Source organism: Mobula hypostoma, chromosome 6 (genome assembly GCF_963921235.1).
Source record: "Mobula hypostoma chromosome 6, sMobHyp1.1, whole genome shotgun sequence".
NCBI classification, from domain to species: Eukaryota; Metazoa; Chordata; class Chondrichthyes; order Myliobatiformes; family Myliobatidae; genus Mobula; species Mobula hypostoma.
Window position 1 is genome coordinate 161,373,530 of NC_086102.1, and position 14,596 is coordinate 161,388,125.

The following is a 14,596-nucleotide window of genomic DNA, read 5'->3' on the forward strand; positions in this document are numbered from 1 at the left end:
GATAAAAATTCATTAACATCAATATTTACTTTACAGGCATTATTTATTTACAGGAATTAACCATTGTTAATTCCCCATTGTTAAGCTAAATTTCAGTGTAGAATTGCTTATTAAAATTGACAAAGCACAAATGAAATCTATGAGTATATCTGATAATGAAGGGTACAATGAAAAGTGTTTGAATGTACTGTCAACAATTTAATGTTTAATGACTGAATCCTAGAAGTGTACATATTAATATTTTATTTCCTAATTCTGTAGTTTCATCAGAATTTTGTTCTTCTGAGTTCCTAATGAGCTCAACAAAAAGAATTGTACCTCATATTTTAGGAAATTGCAGCAATATTTTATTAAAGGATATTTAATTAGAATAGCATCTATTCATATATTCATTTTCTTTCATTTAATCGACTCATACACTTACACTGGCTTGCAGATAGTAGTATGTATTCATGTATGCTGGCTTTTTTGCATAACGTTGTTAATCTAGCAACTGTATTAGTTCGAATAAACGCCTTCTCATGCAATTTATGAAGAATTATAAATGAATTTGTCTGTATTAAAATTCAAATCTATGCTTGTCAAACTGGCTGAAAAGTGTATCTACTACCAAAAGGAGCAGAAAGGGCGTTTATTCTGCTGTCTGCAAGTCAGGTAAGAATTTGTAATAATCTAGATATACCCAAATCATTACAGAGACTGATTTTACTTTTTGAAAAACCTCAATTTCGTCATGAGATCACTTTATGCTTTTTTCAAAATACACATTCTAATATGATTTTTGACAAGAAATTGCTACAGTCTGAAGAAAGAACAAAGAACGAGCGATTTTCCTGCTCAGAATCTTTAAACAGAAAATGGTCTTGCGTTTATTCGAACAAATATGGTGAGTGCATTTTTTACAGTAATTGTGAATGCTGATGCATAAAGTTTGTCATTTCATGTTTCATATTTGTATTAAATTCAATTTTTAATAAGTTTTAAACTGATTTCGAAGAAACCACTCAATTCATTTTTTCTTTTTTTCTACAGAATTATTTTTTGATGATGGCAGTGGATGTCTGGAAAGCAGAGAAAACCTGCGAGATGCATTTTCTGATGCTGAAGATTATTTAGATCAGGGTCTTGTTTCTGCTAGACGTTGTGCAAGCAGAACCTCTTCTGTAGGTTCATGGTCTGAAAATTTCAGGCCATCATTTACAGAAAAGTTGAAATTCAAATCTGTAATGGAAGGAGAGCAAACTACTTTTAAATGTAAAATGGTAGCCAGCCCAGTGCCAAAAGTAGCATGGTTTCATAACAACAGACCTATTCGTAAAGATTCAAGAAAGATTATTAAAACAGAAAGCACAATGCACATTCATAGTTCAAGTTTGGAAATCAATAACGTAGAAGAGAAAGATTCTGGAAGTTACAAAATATTTGCAATAAACTCAGAGGGATCGGCAGAATCAACTGCATCTTTACTTGTTGCACTTAAAGAGGAGCAAAATGAAAACTATCTGAGTTTTGTGAAAAGATCTGTGCTGGCTCACAGAAGTGTAGACTCCTTAGTTAAAAATCGAAATGCAAGACTTAAAGTTGATCTTAGACATGTCGGGTCTCCCTTTGATAAAAAACATGAGATTTATGGAGCTTTGCAAAAGAAGCCAAGTACTAGAAGCAGATTGGTGCGTACTATGTATTTTGAAAGTCCATTTACTGCAACTAAACATAAAGATCTTGCTGTTAGTAAGTCTGCTAAGGTATACTCACCTAGGTTATGTGGAATGATTCTCGACAAAGAGAGCTTGATTGATGAAGACATTAGGATTAAACTGCATCTTTTACGTGAAGCTAAAAGGAAAAAGAGATTTTCTCTTGCACTGTCTGAAGCTTCATTTGACCTAGGAACAACAACTGAAGACTACAGCCATAGTTATTTAGACAGGGAGCGCAGCAGAAGTGTGGGAGACCTTGACTGCATGAATTGTGAACATGGTAAATCTTACTTAGTGCAAGAGCAGATACAGTCTTCTGGTGAATACGTCCAGAAGCAACCTCTTGAATTTCAACAAAAAATGGAACAGATAATAGGACTTCCTGCAGGGAAAAGAGAATTAAAAAGTACCACTGGAGAATATATAATTGAAGAATCTTCTGGAACAATAGGTACAAACTCATTAAGAGAGCAATTCCTGAAAGGTGGTCCATCCCAAGAAACAGAAGAATTGCATGAAAATCAATATTGGTTGGAAGCAGAGGAATCTGGTGAATGTTATCTTCAGAAAGACTATGTTACAAGAAAAGAAGCAAAGAGTCAACTTTGTGAAAAACCACATGTACCTACTGATCAACTGTTTGGAGAATATATTAGTGTGCAGAAGGATTTACAATCAAAACATTTGAGAGAGACATGTGATGTTTTTATATCTGGAATCAATAAAGCACAGGCATTCAGGGAAACTGAGGTAATGAAACAAGCAGCACAATTTGCAGATAGTGAGTGTGCAGAAATTTTATTGAAGGAAAAGGAGATTTCAACACCAGTAAAACAAACTCAGCTAGAGATAAAAGAATCTGAAAATAAATATAAGCTCAAGAAAAATATTGGTGTAATTTCCAATAAGAGGACTGAAAGTTTGCAGGCCTCACTTGCAAGGAAAACTGAATATTTTCATTCTCTGTTTGACCACTCTAAAGCAACAGAAAAATATGAATCTAGTTTCACTGAAAAGGAAGACATTACAAGAGAGTATACACAAAATCTGATTCCTTCTTCCTTTCCAGATAAAAACATTTCAGTCCTTGTCAGTACACCTTTGGATGCTAATGCTGTTGAAATAAATAAAACCTCAGGTAAATGTGAAACCAAAGAAAATCCTGCTATTACTTATGACAAATTAACTGGAAGCATCTTCCTAAAGCAGATGTCTGGATTTGATTGCAGAACTGTTGACCAAACAAAATCTGCTTCCAAAGAAAATGAGGCAATAAGAATCATCGATATAAATGAAAATGTGCTGCAGAATGAAGGTAAAATTAACAATGATCCCCAGACACTTATGCCCTCTACTTTATCAGAGAAGAAAGAAATTTCAAGTTTTATTAGTTCCTTGATTAAAGATGCACCGGAAGATGTAAAACACATTCCATATAAAAGTCAGGAAATAAACTATGAAATAACTGTGGATGCATGGCCTGAAAGATGCTTGAGAAATCAAAATGATTTACTAGTACAGAAACCAGGAGTTGCTCATGAAATATCTGATCACACTCCATCAGAGATGATAGATTTTGATGATATCAATCAGAAAGAAACCCAATATGAAGAAGAGATTACAGATTCTACCCATTTAATGAGGCATTCTCCTTTGACAGCAAAGACAAGAGAAGCATCAGCCATTTTTAGGCCAGTGATAAAGCAATTTCCGGGGGAAATAAAGCACCCTCCAAAAGAGTCTGAGGTTCATGAAGAAGATGAGCCAGCATCTGAACAAAGTTGCAGAAATTTTATTCACGTGGAAAAGTGCCGTCCAGAAGCAAGATCTGAAGATGGCCATGAAATTCAGATGGCTGATCAATCCAAGTTAGCAGTAAAACAAGTAGGTGTGATTGATGTGCCTGAAATTAGTCCAAATGAACAGTATGAAGGCAAGGTTAAAGATTTCACTTTAATTTTGGAACCTTCTGATTCACAGAACAAACATACATTCCTAAAAGAAACAGCAGCTGAAATGAGGGAACCTCCATATAAATCTGAAGTTAATGAAGGTGATACGAAACATCCTGACCACTTTGCTGGTAGTTTTGTTAGTGCAATGAGAGAGCTTGTAACAGAAAAATCTGAAGAGGATATTGAAACATTCAGTATTTGCACCCCTGTGGTTAAAAGTGCATTCCAAATAATAAAGCCGTCTTTACCTGCTCGAAAAGACGTGTCAACTCCTTTAAATACACGTGAACCCACGGAAGACTATAATTCAGCTAATATGCAGCAGTGTGGAAATTTGTTCCAAGCACAAAGAGGATTTTTGCCAGGGAAACTTGATGAAAATCATCAAGTGTACTTCCAATCCTTAAAGGCAGGAAAAGAAGCTGAGGTGATTTATGAAGATAAAATAAGACAGAAAGAATCACAATCTGAAGCAGCAGTTCTAAATTCCACATGGATGGTGAAGACTTCCTCTTTATCAGAGGACAAGGAAACTTCAGTTTGTACAAGCTCCTTGAAAAAACAATCACCAGTAGACACAAAAGATTCTCCTTGCAACTTTGAATTTGAGGAAGACCACGTGAAAGCTTTGAAAAATTTTACCAGCATTGACAAAGAAGTTCCAGCGGAGAAACTGGAAGATGTCAAAATAATACCCCATAAATCGGCACTCACAGAGACAGCAATGATTAATAGATCTGAAATTGGTCAGAAACATCAATGGGAAATTGAAGGCCCATCTTATACTGTGAACCTCAACCAAACAGTGGAAACACCTAACTTAAAAGATCAAAAACAGGCTCTAGAATCATTCAGTTCATTGATAAAAGAGGCACCAGAAGAAGAGCAACATAATAAATGTATTGATCTGAAAGAATCCCCAGAAGCAGAGACTCATTCCAATCAACTTGACAACCATTGTCCGCCAGTAATTGTTCACTATATTACATCTCCTAAAATAAAACAAGGAGCTCCTTGTGTGCTTGAATGTCAATTTCATGGGAACCCACAACCTACTGTAATTTGGTACAAGGATGAGCGTCCAATTCCACAAAATAGGGATTATGATATCTACTCCACAGAAAATAAATCCTTGTTGACTATTAGCTATACACGCAAAGAACATGAAGGAATTTATTCATGCGTGATATTCAACCAGTATGGTACTGCAACAACAACTTGCGTCCTTACTTTACAAGGTAAAATTCATTATACTTCATTTTGTAATTATTTTTTTAAAGTATGTTGCAATAAGATAACTGAAGATCATAAATTATTATTTTTTTTTACTTTTCAGATACTGGACCATTTGAAGAACCTTTGAAAACATTTAATATGCATGTGATAGAAACACCAGAGGACTATGCTGAAAAAGAATATCCGGACCATCAGGTTGAAAAGGAAGTTGAGTTTTATTTTCCACCAGCTCCACTAATAAAATCCACACTGCAAATACCAAATGTTTCAGTACCCCCACCACGTCCAGTAAATTTGTCTACTCTATCATCTGTTGTTGAAATTAAAATAACTGCTCCAACTCCAACACCAGAGCGAGATGAAAAAAAGAGAGAATTATTTCAATTAGATGAGGTTGAATGGACAGGTTCACCTCAAGAACCCTCCTCTCAATCTACAAAACATAAATTTAAGTTTTCATTTGATGTAATTTGTGAACCTCCAGAAGTTGTAAAAGAGTTGGATAAGATTTGTTGTACAGAAGGAGAAACAGTGATGTTTGAATGTGTAATTTCTGGTGAGCCAGCACCTGTTGTTACGTGGATTCAAAATGATAGAGTTTTAACTTGTGATACAAGCAAACACCAATTTGAAGAGAGTGGAGGAACTTATAGATTGTATATTAATGATGTTTCAGAATCTGATGTGGGGAACTATACGTGCATAGCTAAAAATAAGGATGGGGAAGCACAGAGTACATCTAGTCTCACACTAGAACCTGTAATGCATAGTTTCATTTACCATCTGAAAGATATTGAGTTATCTGAGGATGAAACAGAATCACCTGTTAGTAAAATGGGCCAGGGTGAAGATGTTGAGCAGCAATGTCAGAAGGAAAACAGCAATAATTCTCTTCCATTAAATTCAGAGAAACGAATCATTCATGTTGATTCTGAAGTTGGTGATTTTTCTCCAACCACTGCAGATGAATTTTCAAGCATTGTTTCATCTTTAAAGGAAGAGAGCGGTGAAGTTGTATTGGACTCATTGAGTTCTTTTGATAATGAACTTTTAAGTAAAAGTTTACCTTTAAGAGAAGAAAGTAATGAAATAGTTGCAGAATCAGTGACTAATTTTGTTGATGATATTTCAAATAAATGTCCTTCTTTAGAAGTAATTAATACTACAATAATAAGAAATTCAGATGTGACAGGGTCAAAAGCAGAGAAAATAACAGAAGAAACCTGTTCTGTCAGCCAATATTTACGCGATCTTGATAAAAGTCGTAAGTTATCAGAAGGTCAGGAGATGAATAAAGAAATAGAAGTAAAAGACATCAAGTGTGCATTTTTAGAAGAAGTTCATGAAGATAGTTTACTTTCAGAAGGTGGAATTAAGCAAGTTGTTGAAAGTAATAAAGGAGAAGTAGAAAAAATTACCTCAGAGATGGAGTTAAGTCATTCAGTGTTTCAGAAAAATATTTGTGATATTGGTGAAGATTCAGTGGAAACATTTTCTAAGAAGGATGAGCCGAGTGAAAATATTTCCATTGCACAATATCTCCTTACTGCAAGAGAGGAAGAAGCACCAATTCATGATTGGGAAAACAATGAGGCCTTTCAGCATGATGAGTCTGGGATTACTTCAATGGAAGTTGAAGAAGTAACATTTTCTGCTGTTTATGACTATTATAATCAAAATGAAGAATGGACACGGTCCCTTTCTCCTGAATCTGAAATGTCAATTGAAATTAGTAGCACAATTAGCGATGAAATAGCAGAGAATGAAAGATTTTATACACCACCCTTGGCTTCAGAAAATTTTAGATCTGTTGTATCTGCAGAGTCATTTCATACACCACTTCAGTCACCTGGCTTTGTGACTCCAGAAGAAAGATTGCCATCACTTAACGCTGTGGGTAGATCTCCTAATTATGAACTAGAAAGATTTTACACGCCATCAGACCATTTTAGATCACCAATAGATGAGGGTATTGAAACAACACCTATTGAATGTTCAAGACTTTCTACTGAAGAGCAAAGATTGGAGGCATTTTCAACTCCTCCACAAGAAGCTGAAGCTAAAGGAAATGAAATGCCTCCAGCATTTATTAAACCCCTTACTAGGAAAAGGATTCATGAAGGAGGCTCACTTACATTTATTACAGAAGTAATTGGTTGCCCAATTCCAGATGTGAAGTGGTATAGAAGAAAATTGTTATTAGAGCGAAATCACAAAATTAGAGTAGAAAGAGAAGGAAATCTGTGCATTTTAGTGATCGATAACATGCAAAGAGAAGATGAAGGAGAGTATATTTGCAATGCTGTTAACGTTGTAGGAGAAGCGAAAAGTATTGCTCAGGTGGATGTTTTAGCACAAGATGCAAAGTTAGTTGCATTGCCACCACCAGTGACACATCAACATGTGATAGAGTTTGATGTACAGCAAGAACAAACATCAAGATCTCCTTCACCTCAAGAAATTCTTCTGGAAGTTGAACTTGATGAACATGAAGTGAAGGAATTTGAAAAACAGATTAAAATTATTACAATTCCTGAATTCACTCCTGACAATAAAAATATGATCATCTCACTAGATGTCCTTCCTGTGATGATTGCTGATGAGTATAATGTAGGCTTGACAGCAAAAGAAAATGGAGATGTGAAAATTGATTTAGAAGTCACTGAAATGCCCCCACGGTTTACTAGTTATATTTTTGATCTTGATATTCCAGAAAACACTGATGCAGTATTTGAATGTTCTGTGACAGGTATTCCTCCTCCAGAAATAACATGGTTCAAAGATGATTTGCATATAACTGTGGATGGTACGAAATACATTAGAAAAGATAATTCAAATCATAGTCTTAAAATAACAAATGTTTGTCCTTCTGACAATGGCATATACAGTTGCAAGTTAGTGAATAGTGTTGGAGAAGCAACATGTAGAGGATATCTTGCAGTAACAAACTCAAACATGGCACTAACAAAAGCAAGTGGTAGAGCTGTAGCTGCTTTATCACTGGCTGGTGCTCATGAACGTTCACAGGAATTAGATGTTGTTGTTGGTGATTCTTCGCCAGATGTCAATCATAGTTCAGAATTTGAGGTTGAGTTTGAATTTGAGCAAGGCAGAGATGAATCTCAGAAATCCGTGAAACTTGTTGCTGTAACAGAGAAAGGAAATAAGGAAAAAGGAGAAAAATGTGTGAATATCAATTTTGATGTATTTGCTGAACCTGCCAAAGATGAGACAATTCAGTTTAAAGCAGAGGCTTCTGAAACATGTTCATTTGAATTTCAAGTAACAGAGATTCCACCCAAGTTTGTGATTTCACTTCTTGACTGCAACACAGCCATAGGGAACACAGCATCTTTTCAATGCTATGTAACTGGTACTCCAAAACCAAGTATAAATTGGTATTTCAATGACAGAATACTTGAAGGTACCAATTACCTAACTGGGGAAAAAGATTCTGGGCAACATTATCTGAACATTGTAGGTGTTACAGAAAGTGATGCTGGAGTCTACAAGTGCAAAGCCGTTAACAAAGCTGGAAATGCAGTTACATGTGCTGTTTTAAAAGTATTTTATGCATAAAATACTTCTGAATGTCCTTTACATACTTAGAATAATGAAGTATTTTGATATTTATCATATGTAGCATGTTTAGGGATGTGTTAATTTCTGACACAGTAATTAAATTGATTTTAACATTACAAATTTTATTTGGTATTGCTAAAATGTTGAAAAATTTACCCTGGAGTAGTGTATCAGTAGGAAAGCTGATATTTAGATGTTTAAAACATTAATCAAGTTAAAATACTGAACATTTTGGATTAAGGACATGAAAAGGTCTGGCTAGTGAGGCTAGTTTGTTGAAAATATTGATAACTCAAGAGATTTTGCATGAAGCAGCTAAACCATTAATGTTTAACCTCTTAAACTGTGATTATATTGCATCTGGTCACAATGAAGGTTACAGAATTACAGAACTTCCTTTACAATAACTGTAACAAAATTTTACTTTTATATACACTTGATCTTTTTTTCAATTTATGTTGTATATTCACCATCAGACGTAACTTCCTCCTTTTTAGTTCTTATAGTGTGAGTAAAATATAAAGACATACAGTTGCATTGATGCAAATTAGTTCTATCATTGCTCCTCTATTTCCTGTTCAATATTATGATGTATTTAAAAATACCAGGGCAAACTGAATAGGTTGATAGAAGCTTTATTGGGACATTGTAGTTTAGGATGAGTAGACATAATTTCAAAATCAGAACCAGGTTTTTCAAAAAATGAATATAGAAAGACTAATACAAGCAGACATTAATAGAAGTTTGGAATCCTCATCTACAGATGGCAATTACTGTTAAGTCATTAAGTATAATACTCATAGTTTCTGTTATTGAAATTAATTAGTATCTAAATGTCAGAACAGACTTAACGGACTATTGGTTAATTACAGTTATTTTGTTCCTTTTTTCATTTGGACGTAAGTATTATTTGAAACATCTATCATTTTAAAAACTTAAATGATTTAGGTTAGTTATGCTGAACTTAATATGACATTCTTCTGACAATATTTTATATGGATCATGAACCTTATTTATTTTAATCCATCTAAAGTATAAATTATTGCTTTATAGGGAAATACCAAATAAATCATTTGCTAATGTCTTTCACAACTACAGAATAATATATAAAAATCTAGTATCCTTGAGCTACATGAAAGTGACCTCTCAAATATTGTGTGTTGCAATTGGGAGAAAGATAAACCAAATTAAATTTCTAAAAAGGGTGCTAACTATCATAAGGCATTCTGAGATGGTCAGATTTCGAGCAGGTCAGAATCCGTGCCTTAGGATGGAATATTATAGATGCTTAAACATGATTGTTTTGGTGGCTTTTAAGTATCAATCTGAAAAGTCTAATTCCAATAATTAGAAATAATTAAATTTTATCTACTCTCTCCTCATCTTCTTTTACCTTCCTTCCCATTTCTTAGCTAAAGTAGAAAAGAATCTATTCCCAGATTTCTACTGCTAGAAAGTGAAGAGTCCATTTGACTCTGCTTCACTTTCCAGCCTTCTAATAAAAAGGTGTTTACCATTTCTGTCTTATCCTGTTACCTTCATAAATGAGGCAGGAAATTTGTTGTTGTGGAATCGTACATTAAATAAACAAATCTTGCCATTCTGTGCTTTAGTTCATTTAAAAACATATAATATTTCTAATAATCTACATGTTTAAAATTAGATTTATTCATTGCTTTTTGTATTACTTTATTGTTTTTGTTAATACATTTGTCCTGTCTTTAGACATTAGCAAGGTTCAGAGTCAAAAATGTAAACTTTGGTTCAGACTGAACTAATGTTTGCTGTTGGAGGAAGTTTATTAAAGGTCATGATGGAGTTTCGTAGGTACTGGGGGAATTATTAGTCTGGCAGTCAGACAGTAAAATATTTGATGAGTCCAGAGATTTCAAAAATAATTTAATAGAGATTATTTCAAAGTGGAAATCTCCTCTTTGATAATCTTGCAAATAATAAAATTGTTTCTGCATCTTTATGAGTCAGATCATTGCAGATCATTTTAATATTTACTTTCTAATCAGTTAATCTTACATTTTAAATTAAGTTATTTCATTGCATTGAGTCATTTTTGCACAAACTATATAAAATATGTGATATTTTAAAATTAACAAGCTTTAGTGGTTTGGATTCCGAAAGTTCATGGCCAATTTATTGAAGTTGTAAATTTAGAAAGCAGGTACCTTTCGTGACATCAGCATGAGTATTTTAATAAGCACACTTCTAATGATAATCTCAGTATGGTAATCTAGTTGCTTGAAAGCATACATTGTTTCCTGTTTTATATGGCACATTTGACATGATATTAAAGTGTGATTATTATTGCACCTGTTGCGAGGAACTGTTGAATGCTACAACTATTCATTCCTTCTGCAGGTTTCTATTGTTAGTAATTGTAGTTATGTTTTATTTTACTGTGAACACTTATGTGTACGCAGCTCCTGGCTCTGTTGTCATGTAAATATACAGCTGGTATGCAAGATATAGTCTCTTTTGATTATCCCACCACTGCTTAAGACAGAAACTTATACTAAGTTCTGGTTCCAAGGGTGGTAGCAGCTTCCTCTCGTGCTCCTGAACTAAGTGCTTTGATGTTTGCTTGTTGGGATAAATAGTTTAATTGTAAGTCAATACAGTGAATGTAATCTTGCACTTAATAACTGCAAATACTCCCGTTATGGATTGTTTGAGATCAGCCTGCAACTGTTGGCTGTTTTCTTGTACTATAGCTTGGAATTACTGATATCAATTTTAACATTTCATTGCTGTCTAGGTAAGAGAAGTTAACCTAAATCAGAGATTTATAGGTAGCTTTCAGCTGTTTTGTAGACAATCAAAATTACAGCATTGATTTTGCTATCACCAGGTGCAATATATTCTTACAATATCATAGGAATACAATATCTCTTGATGTGACTTAACAATCAAATTTTGATATATTTGATGAGAAATATGTATTTCACTGAATGAATAAAGCTTATATTAGAAATTACTTTTAAGTCTGTTGAAAATTTGTAGCATGCACTACATTTTTGTGTGATAGTAACACTATCATGAATGCCCTGGGCAATGATTCTAGATTTACAGAATGCCAGCCACTACTAACAAACTTCAATCTATGTAGTTTCTTTTTTCCACTTTTGAGTCAGACATGCAAATATTGATCACGTATTGGATATTTTAATACCCAAGATAATTACGTGAAGACACAAATTTTGAATCAGTGAATTTGAATAAATGGTATGTTAAAACAATTTTAACGAAGTATGTTTTTATTTAAACTACTGTGGTGTTGCTAAAATTGTTTTTAGGAAAAGTAAAACTTCCTTAATTTTCTGAGCTGATTCTATATACAGTGACATGCCTAGTACATATCTAGATTGAAGATAAATATTTAAAGAAGATTTATAGAATTTTAACCTTTTGGAGCAAAAGAAGCTTTCCACGAAGTGACATAAATAATTCTGGTGATTTTTGTTTGCTTTTCAATATTTAGCAGTACTCACAATCAACATGCCTTCTAAACTTAAACATTTTATTTCTTACACAGAATTTTCTAGTTCTGTATTTATTGCTGCTGAGGATAAGAGGGAAGGTTTCTACTTGAGTGAACTTAAAACATTTGAACTCAGCACTGAAATTCCTGTTCCGTTGAACATATTGGACAAAAAAATGATGCTGAGCTTTTAAAATCTGTGCCAGTATTCATCAAATGTATTTCTAAGATGGAGGTGGTTGTGGGAGATATAACTAAATTTTCTGCCACTCTTAGTGGGTTATCTGAACCCTCTATTCAGTGGTTTTATAATGGTAAAAAATTGACTCCTTCATTGAATTACAAGTTTGTTTATGCTAAGGATGAATGTAGTCTAATTATTCCTTACACAAAATGTATGGATGAAGGAGAATATACCTGTACAGCTACTAATGTGCTTGGTGAGACTTCATGTAGTGCATACCTAAAAATCAAGCTAAAGGATTTGGGAAATCAACTGCAAGACCTCCAATGGCAAAACTTCCAGAAAAAAAGAGGAGTAGAGGAGCTATGATAGTAAAACAAACAAAAGCTTTCTTTGTATCTGGGGGTGAGGCACCACAGTTTTATAAATAATTTAAATCTTTGCAGTGCCTTAAAGACGTGCCTGCTAGATTTGAGTTTTTAGTTACAGGAAAGCCAATGCCAGATGTGCTTTGGTATAAGGGATAGTACCAGATCAGTCAGTGTGTGCATTACAACCTGAGTTACAACTCCAGTGGTTCTGGTTCACTAACTATCCATAATGCGCAGAAGGAGGATAGTGGCTGGGACTCCTGCAAAGCATTTAACTCATTTGGAGATGCAACTTGCACTGCAGAGAAAATTGTGATTACCAAGTAAAGAAGCACACCCAGACCAAGCAGAACAAACTGAATCCTTTGAAATGAAAATTGACAACTTGCTTTCTGAAGTCAAAACTGATCCTCTGCCAGAAAAATATCTCCCGTCTGTAACTCTACCTATACAGAGAAAGTGTTTACAATTGAAGAAAAAGAGCAGTGTGCAGTAATAAGAGTCTGATAATACTTTCAAACAGTTCAGTACTACAACAGACTGCGCAATAGTTGAAGATGGTTCTTTTGTCATTTTCGAAGCCATAAATACAGCAGTTTGTGAAAATAAATATGAACCAAAACTAACTTCAACTTCTGTGCAAGTTAAAGAAAACACAATGTCTATAGAAAGTACTAATATGCTAGAGTCTGCAGAAGAAGATTTTGTAATAGGGATCCAGAGGGACAGTTAGCAAGATTTCCATTGTTGCTTCAAGAAAAACAAATTATTGAAGAAGAATGCTCTTCAGATTTTAAGCTAGGTACAGTTGCAAAGCCAGCTGATAGGCTAGAAAAATTAGGCATCAGTATCACTCCTGCAAAAAGGGCAGTAGAAGCTGTCAACATTGATGAAAGTAATTTGGATATGGGGAAGGATAGGATGGGAAGAACTGAACTAAAAATACAGACTGAAGAGTTATTGCAATCTACAGTTACCCAGCAGTACCCAAAGAAAGCAGCACCTAGTTATAAAGGAAAACAGCAGCCAGTAGTTTCAGCAGATAAATCAACATCGGGTGTATCAACTGAGGCTATATATCAGGAAACACAATCTCAACAACGTGTAGCAATGGCTAAATCAGAGGGTTTTTCTCAAGAATTTAAATCTGTAGAGTCAATTGGAAAAATGGAAGTTGTGAGTCATGTAAAAGATATTAGAGATGCAATATTTAGCACTGGTGCCCCTTCGCTGTCTGTTCTCGTCAAACCCTTGTATTTCTAAAATGAAAATGCCAAGCAAAACACTAATAAAAGGTACTATAGTCAATCCAATTATTATTAAAGGCCTTATTGATATCATCGCAGATGAAGGCAGCCAAGTGACATTTAGCACGTTGATAAAAGGAGTGAGAAGTGTAAATTGGTATATCAATGGGAAGAAAATTACTTCAAAAATTAGTTCAAATGTTTTCAGGATTTCGATGCATATTCACATAATCAACAAAGTACAGAAAGAAGAACATCAAGGAGAATATGTCTTTGAGATACTGATTGAAGCAAGAATAGCAACTACTTCTGCAAAACTTACTGTTGTAATAAGAGGTTGGATTATGGGGATAAAACTTTATGAATATGAAATTCACAATCTAATCCATTCAACTGACAAAACAGTTAACTTTCGTTTTTATTTTACTCTAATAAATTAATATGACTCAATCTTTTGTCCCACCACCCTTTTCCTTCTTTCTTTCCCATAATATTTTAATGGTAAGGAAGTAATTGTGTTACCGACTTGATATCAAAATACAATGCTGTCAAAGCTTGTTAAAACCACATTCTTTTTCCCCCACGAAATATGCATTATAAATGTTAAATCTTGACAGTATTGTTTAAAAAAAAACTTAATGTGAATTTAATACCCTTTATGTGATCTTCATATGCTCTTACTAACAATAACAAAAAGCACTTAAAGTTAACCTTATGTTTAAAATATTGCTATGGATATTTTATTCAATTTTCACACCTTTTTATTTTGTTATTAACAATTAATTAACGTCAACTGCCATTTTAAAATTTTTACTAACACAATATTGC

General features: G+C 33.9%; 2 protein-coding genes across 2 annotated transcripts in view; both read left to right on the plus strand.

The window, feature by feature from the left end:
* ttn.1 (titin, tandem duplicate 1) overlaps window positions 1-14,596 on the plus strand; it is a 377,466-nt gene that overhangs the window by 70,495 nt on the left and 292,375 nt on the right. The window lies entirely within an intron of this gene.
* LOC134348538 (muscle M-line assembly protein unc-89-like) lies at window positions 4,934-11,590 on the plus strand. Its single transcript, XM_063052085.1, has one exon. The coding sequence runs from the start codon at window positions 5,030-5,032 to the stop codon at window positions 8,468-8,470; it is 3,441 nt and encodes a 1,146-aa protein (XP_062908155.1). The 5' UTR covers window positions 4,934-5,029; the 3' UTR covers window positions 8,471-11,590.

Bases quoted from the DNA above. Each gene is read 5' to 3' on its own strand.
- LOC134348538 (XM_063052085.1), top strand. From the start codon at position 5,030: ATGCATGTGATAGAAACACCAGAGGACTATGCTGAAAAAGAATATCCG.